The sequence below is a fragment of the Rattus norvegicus genome, chromosome 19, assembly GCF_036323735.1.
Source record: "Rattus norvegicus strain BN/NHsdMcwi chromosome 19, GRCr8, whole genome shotgun sequence".
NCBI classification, from domain to species: domain Eukaryota; kingdom Metazoa; phylum Chordata; class Mammalia; order Rodentia; family Muridae; genus Rattus; species Rattus norvegicus.
The window spans coordinates 71,838,000-71,862,506 of NC_086037.1; the positions used below are offsets into that span (position 1 = coordinate 71,838,000).

Here is a 24,507-nt window from a genome sequence, read left to right on the forward strand (position 1 = left end):
GCAGCACAGCCTGCTGACCCTCTGTGGTAGGTTCTGCTCTGACTGCTGAGTAGCCCTGACACTCAGAGAAGCACACGTCTGCAGACTGAGTCCGCAATCCTTTGTTGTCTGAAGACACAGCTGTCATGTGCTGTGCAATCTGGTCACATTGCTGCTGTACTGAATCTGCTCCTGGACAAAGTGCAGACCACATAAAGTGAGGCAAAGCAGGCTTCATGGTTTGCTTGCTAACCTATCCACCCAACAGCATGCTGTGCCCCCACACCGTTAGCAATACCAAGCTCTTGCCATTCCCCGAGGAAGTCAGGTTTCTGCCCTCAGTGTATACACCTCACAGATATTACCTATGAAAATGTCTTCCTGCCCAGGTAAACCTCTCATAGGAAATCTCTTCTCCAGGAAACCCTCCTTGTTCTTTCTTGTTGACCTGTCCCCAGTGCCCCATTCCTAAATGGATGAAGCATCCCGTGCTTATGACAGCATTTACCATAAAACAGAGCCACAACTGTACCTTTGCATGCTCCCTGCCGAGTACAGAGTCTTCAGACTGAGCTCCTTACCTCTAACAAATAACATCTTTTGGTTCCTAAACAGGTTCTCACTGTATTACGCAGTGTCCTGAAATGTGTGATTCTCCTGCCTCTGTTTCCCCAGCACTGACACAGGTATGAGCTACCTGCATAATCCAAGTAACAACTGCTGACTTCAGTCTATTAAAGGAAGGTGCTAGACCTGATGATCTCGTACTTTCTCTAACATCCCAAGGTCATCATCAAATAGAAAGTGACCTGTATGTGATGGCACCAACACTGTGGCCCTAAAGAACAAAGGCTCTTTCTCCTGCTCACACCCTTAGTTCCACCTTTCCACAGGCTCTTAAGATCCTTTTGTTGCTGGCTTGTTTTCTTTGGAAAATGGTCTCACAAGTCATTCAGGTGGGCCTGTAGTTCCTGTTGCTCCTTCTGTCTCACCCTCCTGGTTCGTGGATTACAGGCACGAGCTACCCTAAGTAGCTGTCACATTAAGATCTTTCAACAATTCACATTCTACTCACAGAGGCGGTTTCAGATGCCAGATCAACTCGAATACGAAATCCTTCTGCAATCTGGGCCCCATTTCTAGTTATAAAGACAAGGGGAGATGACTACTGAAAATGGGCACTTAGTTAGGGCAACATTTGCTGTCATTGAGCCAAATAATGAACCCATCTCTACAGGGCAGAGGACAGTAATGCACCCCAGCCCAGACACCATTACCTCTGCAGCGCCTTTGCAGCAGCTCTCTCTTCCTTAAACACTACGTACGCATTGATGCTTTTCTGGTCAGGATGAAATTTACGTCTACAGAGAAAACATAAGAAAAAAAGGATCATGTAAAAGTGCTCAGTGGTTAAGAGCACTGACTACTTTTCCAGAGTACTGGGTTCAATTCCCAATACCCACATAGTAGCACACGTCTGTCTATTACTCTTGTTCCAGGATATCCAACGTCCTCACACAGTTAGGCATACATGTAGTCAAAACACCAATGTACGGGCTGGAGAGATGGCTCAGCTGTTAAGAGCATAGGCTATTTTTCCACAGGTTCTGGGTTCAAGTCCCAGCAACCCATGGTGGCTCACAACCATCTATAATGGGATCTGATGCCTGCTTCTGACATGCAGGTATGCATGCAGATAGAGCACTCATATATATAAAATCAATAAATAAATCTTTAAAAAGAAAAACATCAATGTACATAAAAAATAAACTTTAAAACAAGAAAAATTTTTTTAAAAAGTTGCTAACCTCAAACTCAAGAGAAAAAAACTCTAGTTTTATTTTCTACAATCAATATAAGGCAGGACTTGCAGAGCGAATGTTCCACATTTAAGTAAAGATCGAGTAATTTGAAAAGGAACAGAGACATAAAAAGGCAGCAAAAAGAACAGAAAGCCCACACTCTGGCATCATCACTGTGAGGGAGTGGTAAGAGCAGGACTCCCACGAGTGTCAGCCCAGAACAGAACAATAGAAGGATTAGAAATGCCATCCGGGCTCCAACTCTGCACCTAGCAAAATTCTTCTCACAGCAAGAGACATGCATAACAAGTGCACATCCACAAATAGCTCAGCACACAGGAGCCTAAGCTCTGGCAGGTTACCACCCAGGGGCCCACCCTTCCTTCTGATGGCCATCACCACCCCTACTCCCTTGTGTACAGCTTTCCCCTTACAATACAGCCCTCCCTACTCTCACACATCATACTCATCTGTCCATTCCCTCCTCTGTCGAGTCACCTGACCTACATTACATCCCAGGCCTAGGCTTTGCTGTCTGCCATTTTTGTGTACAGACACTGGTGTAGTTGTAGGTAAGGGTGACGTGCACACTCATGTGTAAGCAGAGGACAACTCATGGGAAGTAATCCTTTCCTCCCACCACTGGAGTTCCAGGGATTGAACCAAGGTAATGGAGCTTAGCAGCAGACAATGCTCCTTGCTAGGCCATCCTGCAGGCACTACTAAGTTTTTAAGATGGGGTTTCTCATTGGCCTAGGTCTCACCATACAGGCTAGACTGGCTGGCCACTGGGTGCCAGGGCTCTACCCGTCTCACCTCTCCAGCACTGGTACTACGAGTATGCCAAGCATTATGCCCCGCTTTTATTAAAAACAAGCCTTCCAGGAAATCAAGTTTAGGTCCTCATGCTTGCAAGATAAACACTCAACTGCCTGAGCCATCTCCACAGGCTAGCTTTTCACCTCTAATGATTATGGCCAATGGTGCTGCTCAAGGGTAATGAATGTGAGTCAGCAGAAAATAGTAATATTAATGGTAAACAGACTTGGGGCTGGAGAGATGGCTCAGTGGTTAAGAGCACTTGTTCTTCCTGAACTGGGTCAGTTCCCAGCACCCTCAGGGCAGTTCACAACCACCTGTTAATTCCAGTTCCAGGGATGTGAGATCCTTTTCTCCTCAAACACCAAGCACATGGTGGACATATACATTCGAGCAAAACAATCGTATGCATAAAAAATAAAAATAAATAAATCATGAAGGAAACACAGTGGTCCTTGGCTAAAGATGTTAGCCTCTGCTGAAGTAACAAAGAGGCCAACACACAAATGACACCACTGGGAGGAGAACCAGTAAGAGTGCCAGGCACTGCGCACAGCACAGGCACAAGGCACACTGCAGCACACTATACCACTCACCATCTTTCCTAAAACACAAAACAAGACTACTTTTCAAGCCAGGGTTGGTGTGCACACCTTTAATCCCAGCACTGGGAAACAGAGGCAGGTGGATCTCTGTGAGTTGGAGGCCAGCCTGGGTACAAAGTGAGTTTCAGGACAGCCAGGGCTGTGACACAGAGAAACCCTATCTCCAAAGGGTGAAATTTTTTTTCATACAATATATTCTGATTAGTTTCCCCTCCCTCATCTTCTTCCACATCCTCCTCTCTCTTTAGAAAACAGGCAAATAAACAACCACAAGAAAAATAAGCTTGAGAAATTTGTGTGCGTGCACATACACACACACATACTCATAAAAACACAAAATCAGAAACTATAATATATAAGCGAAAAACCAACATGGTAAAAAAAATGCCCAAACAAAACAATGTGAGACAAAAAAAAACCAAAAAGGGGCTGGGGATTTAGCTCAGTGGTAGAGTGCTTACCTAGGAAGCGCAAGGCCCTGGGTTCGGTCCCCAGCTCCGGGGGAAAAAAAAAAAAAAAAAAAAAAAAAAAAACTTCAAAAAACACACGGAGCGAGCGTGTTAGCCATCTACTCCAGGGCACAAGGCCTTTTATACCCAGTGAGACTTCATCGGAGAAAACAAAGTTTTTCTGTGTGAGCAGTTGACAGTTGCAGGCAGCTTCTGGGGTAGGGATGGGGGCTCATGTCTACTTCCCCTCTCAGCAATGAGAGCCCTTACAGCTTGGGCCTATGCTGCTGCCAAAGTCTCTGTGATTTCCTGTGCACAGTCTGGCCGTTTTCTACTGAGAAGAGAGCTGTGATTTATTAGATGTGGATGCTGTCAAGCACTGAACAGACATTTCACACGTGTCATCTAACCTCACACCTAACATGGGTTCTGCTTTATAAATGAAGAAACCGAGATTGGAGATACAGAAGCCAGAAAGAGCATCTCCCCTGTCTCTCAGCTAATCTATAGCATCAAAACTTTGGCAGAAGCCATCAGAGAACAGGAGTCTTGGAGGAAAAAGCCTGGGACAGGCTCCACACTCTAGAGAGATAGTGACAGCATGGTTGAATGTCAGTCAGAACCCTAGTGGTGACTGAGGCTGGAGCGGGGACCGTGCACTGGGTATACTCTGATCTGAACCACCATCCACGGGAAGATGAAGAGTAGGCAGGAGCCCCAGAGCACAACTAGGGTAACAGCAGGAGAAGATACCCAAGCCCCACCTGGATCCTCCTCCACACCAAGGGGAAAGTGAAGATGCTATGGAGGACAGGCAGTCTGTCACTTAGGCAGAAACAAGACTCCAGGGCTAGAAGAAAAGGAAAGGGAATGTCTTGTCAGCAAGACAGTATGGAACCCCATCAAAGATTGGGGCTGGGGATTTGGCTCAGTGGTAGAGCGCTTACCTAGGAAGCGCAAGGCCCTGGGTTCGGTCCCCAGCTCCGAAAAAAAGACCAAAAAGACCCATCAAAGACAAAAGGCTGAGCCTAGTCTACAAGATGGCCCAATGAGCAAAAATGTCCACCACCATGACTGACAGCTTGAGTTTGATCCTCTAGTACCCACAAGGTGGTGGAGAACCAACTCCTACAAGCACACTGTCCCCACACATACACACACACATTAAAGCAGGGTTGGGGTGGGAAGCCTGGTTGACCACAGATCTTGACGGATCCTGAGCCTACCTGGCTGAGACTAGGCCAGGACATGGAAGAGCCTTGTGCTTGTGTTCCCACTATACCACAAGCTCACCAGCAGATGGAGCACTACATACTGGATCCCTAAAATTGTGAAATTTCATGTTTTTAACACCAAAGCAGGGACGAGCCACATGGGTCAGTGGTTAAACACTGACTGTTCCCTTAGAGGACTTGCATTCTATTCCCCATGGTAGCTCACAACTGTCTGTGACTCCAGTTCCAAAATATCTGGCACCCTCACACAGACACGCATGTGGGCAACACTAACAAACATAAAATAAAAATAAATAAATCCAAAACAAAAACAAAAGCCCAGCACCCAAAGCTTTTGTATGCAGAATATGTAGTTCTTCCCAACCTGGTCTCTCTGTCTATGTCTCTGTTTCTCTCTCTCACTCTCTCTTAGAAACAAGAAGAAAAGGACAGTACAAAGTAGGTGAAGCTTTTACCAACACCAAACATGCAGATACCCATAATATCTGTGGGTACATAATCAGTGCTTGCTACTTTAGAAAGGCTAACACTGAGTGACTGGCAGCACCCAGTGCTGGTGAGGAAATGAACATGTGGTATTCTCACCTACTGCTGAGGGAATGTAAAACCATGCAAATGGAAGGGGTGGTGGGTGCCTATTTTTTAGGAAGCTAAAACACACCTACTATAAGGTGCAACCATCCTACCTCAGGGACTTTCTCAGATATAAACTAGGCACAAATGTTTGTGGTCCGTCATGCATGAAAGATAAAAACTGAAACCACCTGAACTGAGGGCTAGTGAGCAACCAAGCTCTGCTAACTCCACACAGCTCAACGGTGTGGACAGAGAACGGACACCAGTGCACACAGCACAGGGCTCAGAACCATGCTGAGGAAATCAGAGGCAGTGTGTGCTCAGCATAAAACAGGCCCCACATCCCATCCCAGAATCAAGAATGCAAGACACTGGAGAAGGGTGGGACTCTGCTCATGTAGCATAGCAGCACATGTCACTCAGAGGCATGAGGTAGCTGAGTGGCTCCCTAAGGACAGAGGAGGAGGGACGCACTCACTCAGGATGCAGACTGTGGCCATCCTGAAGGTGGCCAGAGGTAGTGGTGTCCTGTACATGCCCAGCAGTCAGGAAACAAATAGAATAATTAGGAGTCCCACAGACCTTAATACATAGCAAAATTGTCTCAGAACTCTAAGGGTTGGCTGGGCGTGGTAGTGTACACCTTTAATCTGTGCACTTGGAAGGCACAGGCAGGCAGATCTCTGTGTGTTCTAGGTCAGCCCGCCAGGGCTACATAAGACCATGTCTCAAAAATAAGTAAATAAATAAATAAATTAAATAAAATAAAAATAAGGGGGTTAGGGGTGGGGGTATAGTTCACCAAGAGAACAGTCACCTAGTATATACTAAAGTCCTGAGTTCAATCCCCAAAATAGCAAAAGAGAAGAGACTACTAAAGTTGTACATCTCAATTGTGCAAAATTTTACTTAAGATAATTACACTTTTTTTTTCCTTTTTTTCGGAGCTGGGGACCGAACCAGCTCTACCACTGAGCTAAATCCCCAACCCCAAGGTAAATTACACTTTTAAAGACAACAAAACACCTAAACAAAGTCTCCCATGGCAAGATTACTCATATACAAAAAAAAAAAAAAAAAAAAAAAAGACGAGGAGGGAAACAAACGTCTTTATCTTCCATCTTTCATCACAGATTCCTAACTTCATCCCTGCCAAGCAAAAAAAACCAACTCAAAAATGAGCAGAGCGAATGATAGCAACCCCTCATGCAGAAACAGGCCGGCTGCACGGGTGATACCCAGTCAACTTTAGCCACAAAGACCACCGCCACCTGCCAGGCTGCCCTTGTCCAAAAAATAACTTTTATAAAATAAAACCTGCTGTCTCTATAAAATGTGTGACATAACCAGGTGGACAACTCTGTGAGACAGCAGCCAGAACCGGAGTGGGGAGTGGAGTGGCCTCAGTACTTCCCAGCGCTCTTTATGAGCACAAGGAAACCTGTCACTGAGCCATCTCACGTGTACACTACACAACACTCGATGGCCTCAAAGAGAAAAGAATCTTATATGACCTTACTTTATTGCAGCCAACTTCTTGGATAGTGTCCCCTCTGCTGGCATCTTTTAAGGAGAAAAAGAAACATTAAGCATTTGAATGACTCATTTCCCAGTTGGTTAGCATTTTCATTCTTCCCCCTTTCTCAGTGCTGGAGACTGATTTCGGGCTCCGCACATGCCAACGTGGTCTATCTTTGCCACACTCCCAGCCACATAAGTCACATTTTAGAAGCCAAAATATTCTAACCACATGTAACTTGTGTAACTCAAAACATTGTAGGGCAATCAAATCAGAAACAGCTACCTCAACGCTTGTGAAAAGGACTCTGAGAGCCAGGAGTGGAGGTACACACCTATAATCCCATAATCACAGCAATTGTTGAGAATGTAGTCACCCACAGTTATAGGTGAGTTTGAGTCCAAGGCTACAGGAAGCCCTACTACAAAACAGTAGTGGGGAGGGGAGCAGGAGAATTAAGATACAAGGAACTCCACAGACAACATCACACTCAACAGCCTCTCTCAACAACCAAGGAACAAGTATAGACAAGGGGCACAGACTACAGGATGATTCCAAGACAATGAAGAGTCGAGAAAAACAATTTTATAAAGTAAACATGTATGGGAGTATCATTTACAAACCTAAAATGTCTAAACTTGTAATAAGGAAATATTTCGTTTGCATCTAAGAGATTATATACCCAGTGGGTCCTAAAATTAGTGGTGTCTTTGTTTTAGACAGGACTTTTGTAGCCCAGGCTAGCCATGGATGCAGCATAAAGATCAGGACGATCTTGATCTTGGACCTATGGAACACACTCCAGCAGAGCCAAGGGCACGGTGTACTAGCAGCACAGAGAAAAGCCAAAGTGACAAAGCAGCAGCTGTGGGAAGGGCCACACAGCCAACAAAACACATGGCTTCAGTTCAGGGTAGTAAGTGCTGTGCTGCAAGATGAGGCTCAAGAACGCACAGGGCCACCACACACACACACACACACACACACACACACACACACACACACACACACACCCCTGGAGCCATGGGGTGCAGTACAAATGAGAGGAGATTAAAGGGAGGAACCACGGTAGAGTCAGCTCTCCTAACAAGAAGTAATAAGATATGGAGAGATGGCTCAGCAATGAAGACAATGGGCTACTTTCCTACAAGACCAGGCTGGTCTTCCCCCAGCTGTCTAACTCCAATCAGTTCCAGGGGATCTGAGGCCCTCTTCTGGCCTCCAGGAGCACTGCATGCATATGACAATTGCAGGCGAAATACACACTGATACACATAAAAATCTTAAAACCTTTAAGAGTTCTCAATAAGAACAAATTTTTTTTAAAAGAAGCCATGAAGGGGTTGGGGATTTAGCTCGGTGGTAGAGTGCTTGCCTAGCAAGCGCAGGCCCTGGGTTCGGTCCCCAGCTCCGAAAAAAAAAGGAAAAAAAAAAAAAAAAAAAAAAGAAGCCATGAGTAAATATAGGCCAAGGAGAAAAGAACGAAGTGACTCAACTGTGAAAAGCCTCAATGTGAAAAGCAAGCAGAGCAAGTAACAGTCCAGGAGCCAAGCAGTTAACACTGGAAAGCCACATCCTGTAGGCATCCTGCACCATGGGTGTGAGCCAAGACGCCCGGTCAGTTCAGGTAAGAGCTTCACACTGAGAAGTGGAGCTCAGGACAGTTAAACTGGTGGTAATGGTGGGGAACAGGCATGTTGACACAAATAATGAGAACTGTCAAGATCTTAGAAAATGTCTACGTTTAAAGAAGTCATCCTTTTTCCCATAGGACACTTGGCAACGTTAAGGGAGAGTCTGCAGGAGTTAGTTGGTGATTCCAGGGATGTACAAGGCAGGTGGCAACAACAGAGCCATCTAGCCTACACCTCACGGGTGTGGAGATTGAGAAACTACAAACCCTAGGCAAGCATTCCACGGCTGATCTATGCGCTCAGCCCTGAGAAGCCCTTAGAGAATCATGTAAGAGAGAGCAATTAAACAAGGGAAGCCCTACCTGTGCACCCTGAAATACTGCACACTACACTCAAAAGAATTTTGAAAAACAGGCTGCTGGGTGTGATGTCACACACCTTTAGTTCTAGCTCCCAGGGAGCAGAAGCAGGAGCAATAGATTTCTGTGAATTCTAGACCAGCCCAGTCTATTTACATAGTGAGATTCTGTCTCAAAAGAAACAAGAACAGAAACATACATCTTCCTGGTATTTCATCCTCTGAGCATTAGCATAGCTGCTTGAGAATGGAATCAGATCCCAAGCCCTCTTTCGGTGCCTAAGCACGGCTGCTGCAGTCACAGTCCTCTCCTGCCCACAGCCCTCTACCTACGCTGACAGCACAGTCACCCGCCTGCCCACCAAACCCCAGGGCCACCCTTGGTAACAGATGTCACTGTACTGTGTGCACTCATGCAGTGCTGCCTCAGCAGTGGACACTGCACCAAGGGCCGGTAGGTCTGCCTGATTGACAAAGCACAGTGACATTATGCAGTTTTCAGTGGGAGAGGACACTTACCACAGAACGAAATCGTACGGATTCTACTTGTCCATACTCTTTAAAAAACGACTTCAGCTTCTAAAAGAAACAACATACACCTGCATGTTAGCCAACACACTGAACATCTGTGTCACAAAAGAAATGATGTGACCTTATTTTAAGAATATTCCAGAGCCAAGGACAAGTAGTGTGCACCTGTTATCCCAGCACTAAAAACAGGAAGCAGGAAATAAGATGAAGTGTTACATCCAGCGTCTAAAACCAAAGAACATGTCAGAAGTAACATGTGACTGCTCCGCTGGACAGACGAAAGACTTTACAGACACTTGGAAGAAGAAAAATACTATTCACATTAGCGTCCATGCATGAGCTGCGGGTGGCTGTATGTTTCAGTGTTTATAACCTATGAGAATTAAATAGAGGTCAGTTAGACTTGTATGTTGCACATACTCCCTGATCTTTTCACACCGGCTTAAACCACAGTGCCTTTTGGTTCTTTTTTTTTTTTTTTTTTTTTTCCGGAGCTGGGGACTGAACCCAGGGCCTTGCGCTTCCTAGGTAAGCGCTCTACCACTGAGCTAAATCCCCAGCCCCCCACCACAGTACCTTTTAAGGATGCTGTTCCACAGAGAAATTCTCTAACTGTCTGATTCAGACTACCAATTCGTGGAGAATCCTAGTTAGTCATTGAACTATCTCAAGATGTGTAGAACATACATGTATTTACAGGTAAAACAGTGATTTCTACAACTAATTCTAATTAAAAAGCCATTTGCTGTGAGACTATTTTTACAGAACAACATAACATCACACTTCTCTCCTCTGAGCTCTTATGACCTAAAAGGAAATCAATAACCAACAGTAAAATGTACACAGGCAGGCAGCTGAGGCAGGATGACTGAGATGTCCAGGATAGCCTGGGGTACATAAGGAGACTCATAGGGAAATGACAGCAAACTGACAAAAACACCTGGGCAAGGTCCTTCATCCTAGTACTTAGGGGGTGGAGGGAGAAGGAGTTCCATGAGTTAAATACTAGAGTGAAGACTCAACAGCACAACGGAAAAAAGGCTCAGCTGCTAAGAGCACTTTTCACTCTTGAATGGGACCTGAGTCTGGTTCTCAGAATGGGGGTGGAGGAGACAGGGTCAGGTACTGAGGTAGGACACAGCGTAGGACAAAGGACAAAGGCTGATGACCTTTGGCCTTTAACCCTCTCTTACTGTTCTGGGGGCCAGAAGATGATGACTTTGGCAATTTCATGGGGAAAGGGAAAGAAGAAAGAAAGAAAGAGAGAGAGAGAGAGAGAGAGAGAGAGAGAATGTGCATGCCCGATCGATATCTCTCTCTCTCTCTCTCTCTCTCTCTCTCTCTCTCTCTCTCTCTCTCTCACACACACACACACACACACACACACACCCTCACACAGCCCAGATTAAGCCTGTGACTACAGCTACAGCAATGAGTTAGTTATGGACTATGAGCTCACTAAACATAACCTTAGTCAATAGCTTCCCTGGCTATATTCTACTCCCTCCCACTCACCTTCTTATTACACGTGACAGGCAAATTACCAACAAACACGGTCCTCTCATTTTTTAACCGCTCCTCTTCGGGGTTGAGTGGGACTTTTGTTCTTTGGCGCCCATCCTCATTGAGACTGAGGGCAACATCCAGGGCTTCTCCATCAGTCACTTTACCCCGAGACTGAGACCTTCTCCTTCCCTGCCCTTGGTCTTGACGAATCTCTTCTAAATCAGCATTCGCCAGCGCACTTTCCCTAGTTTTTAAGGAACAACCAAAGAAAGGAGGAGTCAAAAACAAGACAACAAACAAAAAGCCCAGAATTTGACAAACCAGTCCCACCTCCTCACTGCAAACACCTCCTGCTGGCTTCTGCAGTCTGGTACCTTTAGAAAACACATTCTGTACTCGAGAGTTTAAGGAATATTTGATGACATATTAAAAACCAGGCAGCAGCAACAGCACAGGAGTTCTAAAGGAAAGCCACATAAGCTCTTCAAGGTCTATTTCACGTTCTGCTGGTGCCCAGTTTATTATCATTCTCTGCCGTAGTCCCTGGACACTAAACACTCTCTAAGACCAAGAGAGGTTTCTATGCCCACCGAACAGTCTGAAAACAGTACCTGTCAATTGAGAAAACAAGAGTCCTTACTCAGAGAGCTCTGTCTCATTGAGGGGCTGCTGACTAAAGGAAATGAAGGATTCTAGCCCACTGAGCAGGATATGGCTTAGACAGGCTTCCCCCTTCCCCTTGCTAAAAACTATTCGATTACATTCCTAAAACTAACCCAGGGCTATTCCCTTATTTGGCCACTTCCTCCTCCTGAGGCTGACTACCAAGGTCCAGCAATCAAAAGCCCCCATTGGTTGCCCTAATTAACAATCCTAACTAAAATTAAACACCCAACCCTAACACAGGTTTCCCCTTTTACCCTCATAAACTGCCATTTGCCTATGGGCCGCTTTTGTCTCCTCTTTGTATCCAGAGGCACTCCTTTGTGGTCATTTGCCTTCCCTTACCCCTAACCCCCAAAAGGGCCAAATGCCACCCCCCCCCCGTTCCCTTTCCCTTCTCCCTCAGCTTCTATTTCATCTCTTTGTCTGTTATTCCCTGCCTTTTATCCCTCTAGGGCAAATAAATCTCCTTTATGCTGGGAATTTGGTCTTAAGGTGTCTTGTGATACTGTCCATTCAGTAAGCTCTGAAATGAAAACTATAACAGATAGTACCAGTGCACAGGGACACCCGGGTCTGATGTCACACTAACAAGAGAACTAGACAGGGGTCTCAAGATGAGAGAAAAGAAGGGGCAGCAGGAGCCATGCAATGACTCACTGGGTTCCCACTGGGTTCCTTAAAGCCTTTCAGCAGTGCACTACAGAGGCAGGCAGTAATCACATGGCAATGGCTAGGATAACAGTACAGAACCATGAAGACCAAGAAAGGCTTCTCAAAGAAGAAAGCAGTGTATGTCACAGTCTTTAATAAATACTACTACTGCTCCTCCACTAAGAGCCCAAGTACAATGATCTGTTCACTCCAATACCTAATGGAGCTGGCAAGGAAAAGAGGTATGTTGGGGCCCAGTTGAGATTGACAAGTTATGCAGAAGCATTTAACTGTTTCCTTTGGAAGACAGGAAACCACAGAAACTACCTACGAAAAACCACTTGGGCACTGGAAGCAAACCTGCGCCACACAGTCAGACTGTACTTCAAAAACTAATTTGCATCCAGGGACATAGCTCAGCAAGGCACTTTGCCTAGCATGTATTTTTGTTTGCTCAATATCCAGCAACACAGAAAGGAAGGGAAGATAGGAGGAAGGGAGGGGGAGGAAAGAAGAGGGAAGGCAAGAAGCTGGTAAGGAGGGTGGGCAGGCACACAGGCAGACAGCCAAGTCAATCATGCAATTGAGAAAACAAGAAAGGAACAAGATGTATAATCACGAACAGGAAAGATATTGTCATGACAACACAAGAAAAAGCAGGCTAGAACAGGATGAAGATAGAAAGAAGGCAGACTAAAGAGAACTAAAGAATAGTGGCTGGACTTGAGACGCTAAGGCAGGGGATCTTAAATTCAGGAATAACAGACTGGCTTAGAGAAATACAATTAGACTGTCTTCTCAAGAAAGAAAGAAAGAAAGAAAGAAAGAAAGAAAGAAAGAAAGAAAGAAAGAAAGAAAGAAAGACAGACAGACAGACAGACAGACAGACAACAGCTTCAGGACTTAGCAGCTGGGTAGCCATGTGTGAAGGGGCGAGCACGGGATAACTCCTGAGTCTCTGGCTTAGGCAACGACTCAGAAGTGAAGTGCCACCAAGGCAGGAGGTTTCAGTTTGAAGCATTTTTATTTTGCTCTTTGGTTTTTTTTTTTAAGGAAGGGTCTCATGAAGCCTAGGCTGGCCTCAAACTCACTACATAACGTAGGATAACTCTGAATGTCTGATCCCATTACTGTCACCTTCCAAGTGCTGGGACTGCAGTTATGTGTTACCATACGTGGTTTAGACAAGGGCTTTCTGTGTGCCAGGAAAACACCCCACCGAGTGTGAGGTACAGAGCCTCATGAAGCATTGTCGTAAGGCGAGCAATGCACAGGTGCAGATTCGGCCAGTCAAGAAGACTGAGCAGGTCTAGCAATCAGGGTGGACACACATGGCAGTGCCCACAAAGAACAGCTGTGAGGCAACTGACAAGAACTCTGAGAAGAAGCTGTTTCCTAAGAGCAAGCTCAGGAAAGGTGTTCATCTTAATTCAGAAACAAAACAGAGACACAAGGGAACAGAAAGATCCCTTGGAACGTGAAGCTTCGAGAAAGCAGTCGCCGAGTGTGAGCCGCACGCAGTCCTCAGGACATGTGTGAGGGAGGTGGGGAATTAGTGCAATGGCTCAGCAGGTAAAGCCGTCTGCTGTGCAGCTGGATGACCTCAGCCTGACTCTGGGACCAGACATCGGAGAGACAGAGAATGGACTCCTGGGAGTTGGTCCCCATGTCACAGACCACCGTGACAGGAGCGTACTGACACACATACAGACACAAACGTGATGACTGTTAAAGGTTTTCTGAAAGAGGAGAGTGTAAAAAAACTGGGAAAGAAAATAGGTTTGAAGGAGTGAAAAGGAATTAAGAACCAAGGGTTTGTGGAAGCTGAAATTCAGCTTAGGTTGCACAGTGAATTCAAGGCCCAACTGGGACGAAAGAAATCCCAGGAAAAAAATGAGGAACGGGATTGGGGATTTGGCTCAGTGGTAGAGCGCTTGCATAGCAAGCGCAAGGCCCTGGATTCAGTCCCCAGCCCCGGGGGGAAAAAAAAAATGAGGAACACTGGGGCTGGAGAGATGGCTTGTTCCCTGCAAGTTGAAAGTCACCTCGTGGTTTATGACAAGTGTTTCAGCCTGTCTGTCAAATACGAATTTGGTTTTTGTAGTGTCAAATTTCCTTCATAACTTAAAATTTCTTTTACAGGTTATATGAGTTAGTATCCAGACAGGTACTTATCTAGTCAGTGTTCTTCATTTTTTTTTTTTTTTTTAAGATTTATTCATTTATAAATACACTGTAGCTGTCTCCAGACACACCAGAAGAGGGCACCGGATCCCATTACAGATGGTTGTGAGCCACCATGTGTTGCTGGGAATTGAACTCAGGACCTCTAGAAGAGCAGTCAGTGCCCTTAACTACTGAGCCATCTCTCCAGCCCCCGAACATTAATTTTTTTTAATATAAAAAATGCTTGAAGTATTTTTTTTTTCCTCCAGAGCTGGGGACCGAACCCAGGGCCTTGTGCTCGCTAGGCAAGCGCTCTACCACTGAGCTAAATCCCCAACCCCGTGAAGTATTTAATACAGCAAGAAGGAGAATTCCACCAACCTGTTTGCCAGCCTCTTGTCTGCATCGGAGAGTTTCTTCACTTTCACTTTTCTTGCAGGCTCTTGCAAAGCTGGCTTTTTAATGTGGGCCACAGTTTCTTCTTCATCATCAGGTTTTCTTTTTTTAGATGTTTCCTTTCAAAAGTTCGAAACCATATTTAAAACCTCAAACTTAAAAAAAAAAAATCTGACCCTAAAATGCTGTTGTTGCATATGCCTGCAATTCCAGCATTCAGGACACGGAGGCAGGAGGAACCAGAACTACATAGCAAAGTCCCCATCTCCAAGTCTCTGAGCAATACTGCGATGCCTTTCTACATGGATACTTCTTCACTGGTTACAGAGAGAAGCAGAATATTAGTCAGGCGAGCAGATTGGATGGGTTTGGTCACACTAAGCCTGTATATAGCACCAGCTACTCAGTGGAAAGCTTTAGTAGGAATATACAATCCAGGCTTCCATGTACTAAGCCTGGGCAACAAGTGAGACCATGTCTTAAAACAAAAAAGTAAAGTTGAATATGATGGAGGAACTCTGTAATGTCAGAGGAGGATCAGAAGTTTAAGATCACCCTCGGGTACATAACAGAAATATGGCGCATATATGGTCTACAGGAGACCCTTTCAATCAAATCGGCTGAGGATCAAGTGTTAGCCCAGCTCTAGGGCCAGACAGCTACTGTGTCAGGCGAATTACCCTCTAAATCTATCTCTAAAGGGGATACTCAGGGAGCAGCCCGGAGACTCACCTGGGGCACAGGCACAAAGACAGGGGGAGCCAATGTCTCCGGGGTGCTGAAGAGAGCTGCCAGCCGCCCTGTCCCTCCTCCAGGGGGGCGCGCGCCGCCCCGCAAGCTGTCGGCGACCTGTCCCACCAGGTAGTCGGTGGCTGCATTCCCCACGTCGTCTTCAGAGCTCTGTCTGCAAACACAGGCACACTCTCAGCCACGCCACGCCACGCCACTCACCAACACCCCTTCCACAGCAACGCCGCCCGCCACTTACCTCCGCTCCTGGCCCTTCTTTCTCTTGCGTCCCTCCCCTCTCAAAGCCATGCTTAAAACTAATCTTCTGGAACGGAAGTAATGAGTCCGTACTTCCGGGATCCGGTTAGTCCTGCGTTCCCACTGGTTCCAGGTTCCGGCTGCCTCCGGGTTCCGACTACTTCTATTCTAGGGCCGGACTCTTCCGCTCATGACCACGCCTCTTCCTCTCTGTGCAGACCACGGCTGGGCAGGAGTCGTGCTCGGCCTAATACAGGCGGAGCTGAGGAACTGGGCGTTTACGAGGGTGTTCACTCTAGTCCGCCGACTTGTCAGGGAAACCTAGGCTAGGGAGTGCACCAAGTCTTACGAGTAGCTGAGGCCTAACGTAGGCACGAGGGTCAGCCAAAGCCTGGCATGGTGGCTTAGACCTTTAATCCCACCATTTGGGGCTCGAAGTAGCTGGATTGCCTCGAGCTCCTGGCTTCCCTTGTAAGTTTCCATGATTCGCCAAAGAATGATACCCCGGACTTAAATAGTATGTAAGCGCAAAGAGCGTTTTATTCTACAGAAGCCCAGCATGCAGGGGTCTCCCCGTTTACCAACACCCAAGTGAGCTTGCAGGCCTGATTAAAGCGCATTAGGGAATTCTGGGATAGGTGACTTCTATGTTAATCTGTTGGGTCCATCTCTACGGATATTCCATTACCGAGATGTCGGGGCTGGAAACTTTCTGTGAAGGTCTGGGATTTTACTGAGGAAGTCTGGAAACTGCAACTGACCCATTCTCCTTGCTTCAGGCCAAGTGGCTGGGACCTTCCATTACCTGGGCATGAAGGCTAGAGCCTGGGGATTTTTCTGTTAGTAGTTGACTTGCCAGGGCTTGCCCAGTGTTTAGGCCTAGTCCCCTTAACTGCCAATTTGAAGTCTGTCATGGAATCAGCCTAGGCCTCTCATTCCTCTCTTTCAGTAATGGGCCATCTAGAATCCTTCTGATGTTTCTGAGGCCCCTACACTAGGACCTTTAGCCAGTCCCAGGTCAAGGAGAGAACCTAGTATCACCTAGGCCACTCTTTTAACCTGATTCGAGGTGCTAGCTGGTTAAAGACATAAAAATCCTCAGTAGTATTTACAACCAGGCCATAAATTCATGGTGTCCAAGGTACAAGCCCTCCAAACATTCTCTGGGGGCAGCAAGTATCCTGCTACAGTAGGGGTTGCAGTGTGGTTGCAGAGGTGGGAATAGACACTTCAATGAAGTGAAGATTAGCTAAGACTAGAGACCAGAGAAGCATTGCAAAGTTAGCTGTGCAGCTCTTCCTCCCCCACAGCCCCTCCTGAAATGTCGAATCCTACTTATACCCCCTCTAAAGATTATGTGTCTTTCCATGGCTCTCGCCTCAGCAAAAAGCCTTGTGAGTCCGTCTTAGCCAAACTACATGAGTCTGAATCAGTTGGCATATTCAGAAACTTTTTTAAAAAAAGATTTATTTATTATACATAAATACACAGTAGCTGTCTTCAGACACACCAGTCAGATCTCATTACAGATGGTTGTGAGCCACCATGTGGTTGCTGGGATTTGAACTCAGGACCTCAGGAAGAGCAGTCAGTGCTCTTAACCACTGAGCCATCTCTCCAGCCGAAACAGAAACTTTTATTCACTCTGCCAATCAGCCTGTCCTCAGAATCAGCAAGAAGTGGCCAGAACATCAGAAGTTTTTCATTGCATTTCTCTCCATGAAGTCACAATAAACGTTGACCAGTTAAGAGCTGTGAGGTGTATTCATACCACCCAGCATTGTCTACCATTTGCTGAGTTGTGTTTATATTCTGTCTAAACATCATGTGTCCTTTCACATGTCTGCTTTAGCAAAATATCGCCTGTGGGCCCCAGCAAACCATTATTTGATATAACTGACTTTCCAAAGAAATCAGAAGTTTCCACTTCACGTAGGTGGTCAACCTACCTGAAGCAAACCTTTTGAAGCAAAGACATGATCGCCACTCCTGGAATAGGCAGTACAGAACCATTTGTAGTTAAGGTTACAGGTGGGGCATAGCCCAATCCTCAAGAGACAAGGGTTTAATCATAGTTTGTCTTTACTGTAAGATAGCTTTTAGGCTTAAGATGGAGGCAGGCTGGTTCTTCCAAAGAGAGAGAGGGAGAGAGAGAGAGAGAGAGAGAGAGAGAGAGAGAGAGAGAGAGAACAAAAGAGAGCATAGCAGATAGCAGTATAAGGGACAGGAAGACAGGAAGCTGGGGGAGGAGAGATCCCGAGCTGAGAAAAGTTGGCAGTGAGGGAGGGGGAGGGATCAAGGATGCCAACATGGACTCTGTAACAGGTAATACTTCAAGGAGCCTGGAGGCCAGCATGTACTTTGGGCATGCTAATAGGTACCACAGACAGCCATTTGTATCGTTGCCAGTATTAAGGAAAACTGTCTTTGGTAGAGGGGACCATGCTTCACAGGTTCCCGAGGAACTCTGGCTTTTGTCTACCACAATTTGGGAAAATAGAGTTTCCTGTAAAGCTGACAAGGACCACAACAATATCTTTAAAGAGGAAAGGAGAAGGGAAGGGAAGGGAAGGGAAGGGAAGGGAAGGGAAGGGGAAAAGGAGAGAAGAAAGAAGGAAAGGTTTGTAATGGGTTTTGCAGCAAAGGGTATCCTGGCAATCTGAGGGAATCCACAAAACCACACACACAACAGACCTCACAAAAGAGATTTGGTGTGTGTGTGGGGGGGGGTGCGGTGCCTCTGAGCTGGGATGTAAAAAGAGAGAGATCAGGCCACAGTAGTGTGGGCTTTATAGTGAGGCATGGAGAATGTGTAGTGAAAGTACACGACAATAGTGATGATGGTGGAACACATTGGCTTTGGTGACACATGACACATGAACCTTTAATGACACACGTCATATGGGCCTTTAGTGATGACAACTGAAGGTGGAGTGGGGATGGGGAGCATTGTTTCTGGAATGTGGATGGGTTTTGATTGACTAAGGCAGGAAAAAAGAAAGGGGGGGACAGAAGAAGGAAAAAGAAAAGAAAGGGAGGGAGAGGATATGTCCATGAGTAACAGCACAAGAACTGTTTCCTCTTGTGAGCATATGTGTGCATGTGTGCATCTGCTTGTGTGGTGTGTGCATGTTGGGGGGGGGCGGTGTTGTAAAGCCCAACCAGCTCCATTTTTGAGAAGCTCCTGACCAGGGGCTAAACTCCAATTCCAGAAGGAAAATCACAAAGTCCACTTAAGCAAACATCCTATGGCAAACCCTCCCCCCAATCCCCAGTCAGACTACAACAGCAAGGTCGAAGTACAAATAGGTAACCTAAGACATCCTGCAGAAAACAGATAACCTAGCCATTCTGTTTGTCAGGTGTTTTTGCCCCCATGTTCAGTTACTATAGAGTACACCAGAAATGCAGTTTTAAAAGTATTAACTTACTGACCTGTATGGAAATTCCCCCAAGCTTGCTGCAGCCACAATACATAGGCTGCACCCCTAGACTCAAGGCTCTCACCTCTGACCTGCTGCAAATGTGACGGTGAGAGCCCTTGCTCTTGAGCTCATAGTAAAGACCCTTGTGTATTTTCCTTAGAATTGGCTCCTCAGGGGTCTTTGGAGGTCCCTACAATGTGGGCATGACAGTTTCTGTCTTTCATTCATTCTTGTTTGTTTTGTTTTTTGTTGGTTTTGTTCTTATTTGTTCGTTTGTGGGAAAGGGTGGAACTGTGTATCCATAGCTGGTTTGGAACTCAGAAATATAGATCAGGCTATCATTGAACTCAGATATCTCTCTCTGCCTCTCATGTCTGCCTCTTGAAGGAAATATTTCTCAACATTACATTATCTATATTTTTCATAAAGACTTTTTCACGGGGTTGGGGATTTAGCTCAGTGGTAGAGCGCTTGCCTAGGAAGCGCAAGGCCCTGGGTTCGGTCCCCAGCTCCGAAAAAAAGAACCAAAAAAAAAAAAAAGACTTTTTCACAAAAATAGTATTCTGGTGAATGTGTTCAAGGAGATGCTAACATTAAATAGACTATAATATTCTTTCCTTCCAAGAATATTTGTGAGCATTTAATGACCTTTACAGCCCAATCAAAGGAGACAAATCTATTAGACGAAACAAATAGGTGAAAGTTAAGTAACCTGAACTATTCAGCTCACGCTGGCCTAATGACTGAGTCCCATTAAAGAATGACTGCACAGCACTGGCAAGATGGTTCAGCATAAAGCCACTTGTCACTCTCTTTTTTAAAACACATTTTGTGTGTGTGTGTGTGTGTGTGTGTGTGTGTGTGTGTGTGTATGTATGTATGTGAGAGAGAGAGAGAGAGAGAGAGAGAGAGAGAGAGAGAGAAAGAGAGAGAGCTTATTTTATGTGCATTGGTATTTTGCCTGCATGTGTATCTGTGTAAAGGCAAGTGTCAGAACTTTTGGAGCTGGAGTTACAGACAATGGTGGGTGCTGGGAATTGAACCCATGATCTCTGAAAGAGCAGGCAGTGTCCTTAACCACTGAGCCATCTTTACATCTCCAGATTTCTTTTGTGCAGACGGAGATTGAATTCCCATCCTTGTGCCCACCAGGTAAACTCTCTAACACTGAGCAACACTCCTAGTTCCCTAAACCCTTTAGGTACAGACCATGAACCAAACAAATGGATAGCTATGTGAAGGAGCTTACATAGATTGAATTTGCATTTCTTTTGCTCCAAGTGAAGAAGAGGACAATGGGTAGGAATGGGATGAACTCAGAAACAGCAACTAAGGTCACAATTAAAGGTTCAACTCCAAAGTTTTGGAGTCGTGTTCATCTGGGAAAACATATCCTCTATTATTACCTGGTATTAACACTTCGCTTGTCTTTCATTGTTTAATATTGCCTTGCGGACTGGAGAGGTTGGCTCAGCAGTTAAGAGCACTGACTGCTCTTCCAGAGGTCATGAGTTCAGTTCCCAGCAACCACATGGTGGCTCACAACCATCTATGAAATTTGATGCCCTCTTCTGGTGTGTTTGAAGACAGCTACAGTGTACTCATATACATAAAATAAATAAATAAATCTTAAAATAATATAATAATAATAATAATAATAATAATAATAATGTGTTGCTATCCAAACAACTTTAAACATCGACTGACAGTTGAGAACAATTTTTCCACTTGGGAAAGGAACTGGTCACAGCTAGTTAATGTATTAAATTTACAACCATGCAAAAATCTCATGTTCTAAGCACGTGATACTCACCAAGACGTGCCAGAGTGCCAACCATTTTGTCTCCCAGAGAACTTGTAGTTATAGAGATACGGCCAAATCTCTGTTTCCATGTTTAAAACTGTATTATTGGGACCCTGCTATTAACTAAGTATGCTCTTAAGACAAAGGTGTAAAAGCCCAAATGTACAATCATGTCAACTGCTATTTTTTCTTTTTTTCGGAGCTGGGGACCGAACCCAGGGCCTTGCGCTCGCTAGGCAAGCGCTCTACCGCTGAGCTAAATCCCCAACCCCGTCAACTTTTTTTTTTTTTTTTTTTTTTTTTTTTTTATCATTCTGAACCCACAGGTTCAGTACACTTCTCTCTAAACTGGCCTTAAGTCTCAAACCCAGGACAAAAGGCTGAGATGCCTACTGACATATCAAAGCCGTTGCTGGCTGGCAGGTTCTCCCACCATCCCTCGGTCCCTTCCTGTTTCCGGTTTCTCCTGGCTGGCATACCCTGTCCCCTAGCCTAGACTTCTCTAGCCTTGGAGCTGGGTTGCCCTTCCCCCAGCTGGTCTTCCCTATATAACCCAGCCATTCTGGTTACGTAGCTTTTTTGCCCTCTTGGCCGCTGCACCTCGTTCCCTCTCTCCTCATATACTCAGGGCTCTTCCAGATGCCTCTCGCTTAGACTGTTTAATCCTTTATTTCCCCTTAGGAGCAGTCATGTCTTCCTTTTAATTTATCTTTTTCATTCAGCTGGCGTGATAATTCACACTCATTATTCTCAACCAGTAATCTTAATCATTTTGACCTCAAGTTCTTGGAGTTAATGGTTTTCCCAAATGTCTAGTAAGCCTCGTATTGATTTAGGAAGGCATGACTGCCACCTAGTGGTAATCCATGAAGAAGCAAGCTATACAGCAGGGAAAAGGCTTTCCCCTTTCTCAATTTTCTCAATCCACCTATACTTTTTTTATTTCTACTTTTATGTGCATTGGTGTTTTGGCTGTATATATATCTGAGGGTGCCAGATCTTGTAGTTACAAGATAGTTGTGAGCTGCCACGTGGGTGCTGGGAATTGTACCCCAGTCTTCTGGAAGAGCAGCCAGTTCTTTTAACCACTGAGCCATCTTTCCAATCCCAATCCACACTAATTTTAAAAATAGCACTAAATTGCTACCCCAGACGTGCTGGCACATGCCTGTAATTTCAGTACTCAGGAGGATCAGCTCCCATTAGTTCTTTTCCTTCAGACTTCTCCTAGGTTGACAGTCTCTCATTAGACTGTACAAGACAAACAAGAACACCTTATAAAATTCTGATACATTCTTTTTTTTTTTTTTGTCTTTGTTTCTGAGCTGGATTCAGAACCCAGGGTCCTGAGTTTGCTACTCTTCTAAACTCCGCCCACTTTAAACTCTTGGAATTCTTTAAAGATTTCCAGAAAACATCCCCATTGTCTTCGTGAAGCAGGTGTTCAGCAAGCATAATCAGGAGTGTTTACCCACCTGGTGAAGAGTTTAGTTAAAATGATTACACAGGATGCCAAGCACTGAGGAAACAGTGGTGGGGAGATTTAAGGAACAAATCTGGGGACACACACACACACACACACACACACACACACACACACGTAAAAAATTGCTAAATAAACTGAACACACACTAAAAAAGAATGAAATAGGGCTGGAGAGATGGCTCAGTGGTTGAGAGCACTGACTGCTCTTCCAGAGGTACTGAGTTCAAATCCCAGCAACCACATGGTGGCTCACAACTATCTGTAGTAAGATCTGATGCCCTCTTCTGGTGTATCTGAAAACAGCTACACTGTACTCATATGCATAAAATAAATAAATAAATCCTAAAAAAAAAGAATGAAATATTACAGGTTCAACCTCTTAAAACTATTTTGATTCGGGGTTGGGGATTTAGCTCAGTGGTAGAGCGCTTGCCTAACAAGCACAAGGCCCTGGGTTCGGTCCCCAGCTCTGGAAAAAAAAAAGAAATTAAAAAAAAACTATTTTGATTCTATTTTAAATATAGAATAGGAACTGCAGCCTTTAAAGATAGGATTAAAACAAAGGGGCTGGAGAGATGGCTCAGTGGTTAAGAGCACTGACTGCTCTTCCAGAGGTCCTGAGTTCAATTCCCAGCAACCACATGGTGGCTCACAACCATCTGTAATAGGATCTGATGCTCTCTTCTGGCCTGCAGTCACATATGCAGGCAGAATGCTCTACATAAAATAAATAAATAAATCTTAAAACAAAGAATGGGAAATAAGGCTTTTTAATGTGTAACCCTGGAAAACTAAAACACCCAGTCTCCCTGACTGCATCAATCATAGAAATACCACGATATGAGCGTTCAGTGAGGCTTTTGGATTTTCTAGAGAGTTTCGAATGGATAAATTCGAATAAAAATAAATTCGAATGGATAGTTTCGAATGGATAAATGCATATGGCGTAAAGTCCAAAGGAAGTAAATGTAAATTTAGGGAAAATGACGTCTTTCTTTCCTGCCCTTCGGCTATCCAACCCTACCCGAAAACCTGGTAAATTAATTCTAATTAGGAAATAATAATCTCTTCAACAGCTCGGGTCTCGCAGCTTAGCAGTTAGTTCAGAAGTTTAATAAGAAAAGGTGTCACTTTATCACACAGAAACCACAGGAACTTGACTCCGATTGAACAGATGTTTTCTGTGTCTCCCTCTCCTCTCACAACATTCTCCCCCTCTTCGACAAGTTATTATTTAAAAAAATCATAATTATTAAACAGTTAGTAATAGGTTCTGCAGTTTTAGAGACAAGAAGCAAAAGTTTCAAAGACAAAGCTAATAGCCCGAGGAATCATCGAGTAAGCGACATCGCTTAGCGTCAAACCCCTGTCTGACCTCAGGGCTCTGTGATCTGTTATACATCCCTGGCTGCCAAGAGTCACCCCAAAAGCAAAGACTAACACACCGTGATGTCAAGGATAGTCATTCTTAGTGACATGTGTACCTGCTGGTTTCAGCCATTCTACACTCATTGAAATACAGTCTGACATCGACAACCGAACTACAAGTGCAACCTGAACAGGGGAGACTCGCCCGTACAGTTCGCCCCTGCCACGCGGGACTGAAAACCCCAGAGACCAGCACAGCTGCTGGCGTTCTGTTCCCCATTAGGAGACTTCTGGCACAGCTCTGGCTTTCTGAGATGTTCTGCAAAGAACGGAAAGATACAATCTGAGTATTTTTAGACTCTCCAAACAACTTGAAGCCCTCCCAAAAGCCATAAAATAATTGCAATATTTATGTTAGAGCCTTTGAGATTTTATCGGATATGATCAGACAATAATGACAGCAATAATAAAAATGGCAAGGCAAACATTGATCGTCATAAAGTTCATGTGCAACGGAAGGACAAGTGCTTGCTTCTGCAATCCAAG

General features: G+C 45.1%; 1 protein-coding gene across 3 annotated transcripts in view; it reads right to left on the bottom strand.

The window, feature by feature from the left end:
- Rbm34 (RNA binding motif protein 34) overlaps positions 1–16,039 on the bottom strand; it is a 21,850-nt gene extending 5,811 nt beyond the window's left edge. The window contains exons 1-8 of one of the 3 annotated variants that reach the window (XM_017601305.3): positions 15,881–16,039; positions 15,625–15,796; positions 14,878–15,011; positions 11,023–11,257; positions 9,496–9,555; positions 6,985–7,028; positions 1,257–1,340; positions 1,055–1,118 (exon numbers count right to left, since the gene is read on the bottom strand). In XM_017601305.3, the coding sequence (XP_017456794.1) occupies positions 1,055–1,118; positions 1,257–1,340; positions 6,985–7,028; positions 9,496–9,555; positions 11,023–11,257; positions 14,878–15,011; positions 15,625–15,796; positions 15,881–15,930 (843 nt within the window). In that variant the 5' untranslated portion in view covers positions 15,931–16,039. Of the gene's footprint in view, positions 1–1,054; positions 1,119–1,256; positions 1,341–6,984; positions 7,029–9,495; positions 9,556–11,022; positions 11,258–14,877; positions 15,012–15,624; positions 15,797–15,880 lie in introns of those variants that run through there. The other 2 variants (NM_001014015.1, XR_005496660.2) reach the window with 2 other exon arrangements.
- Positions 16,040–24,507: the final 8,468 nt, after the last annotated feature.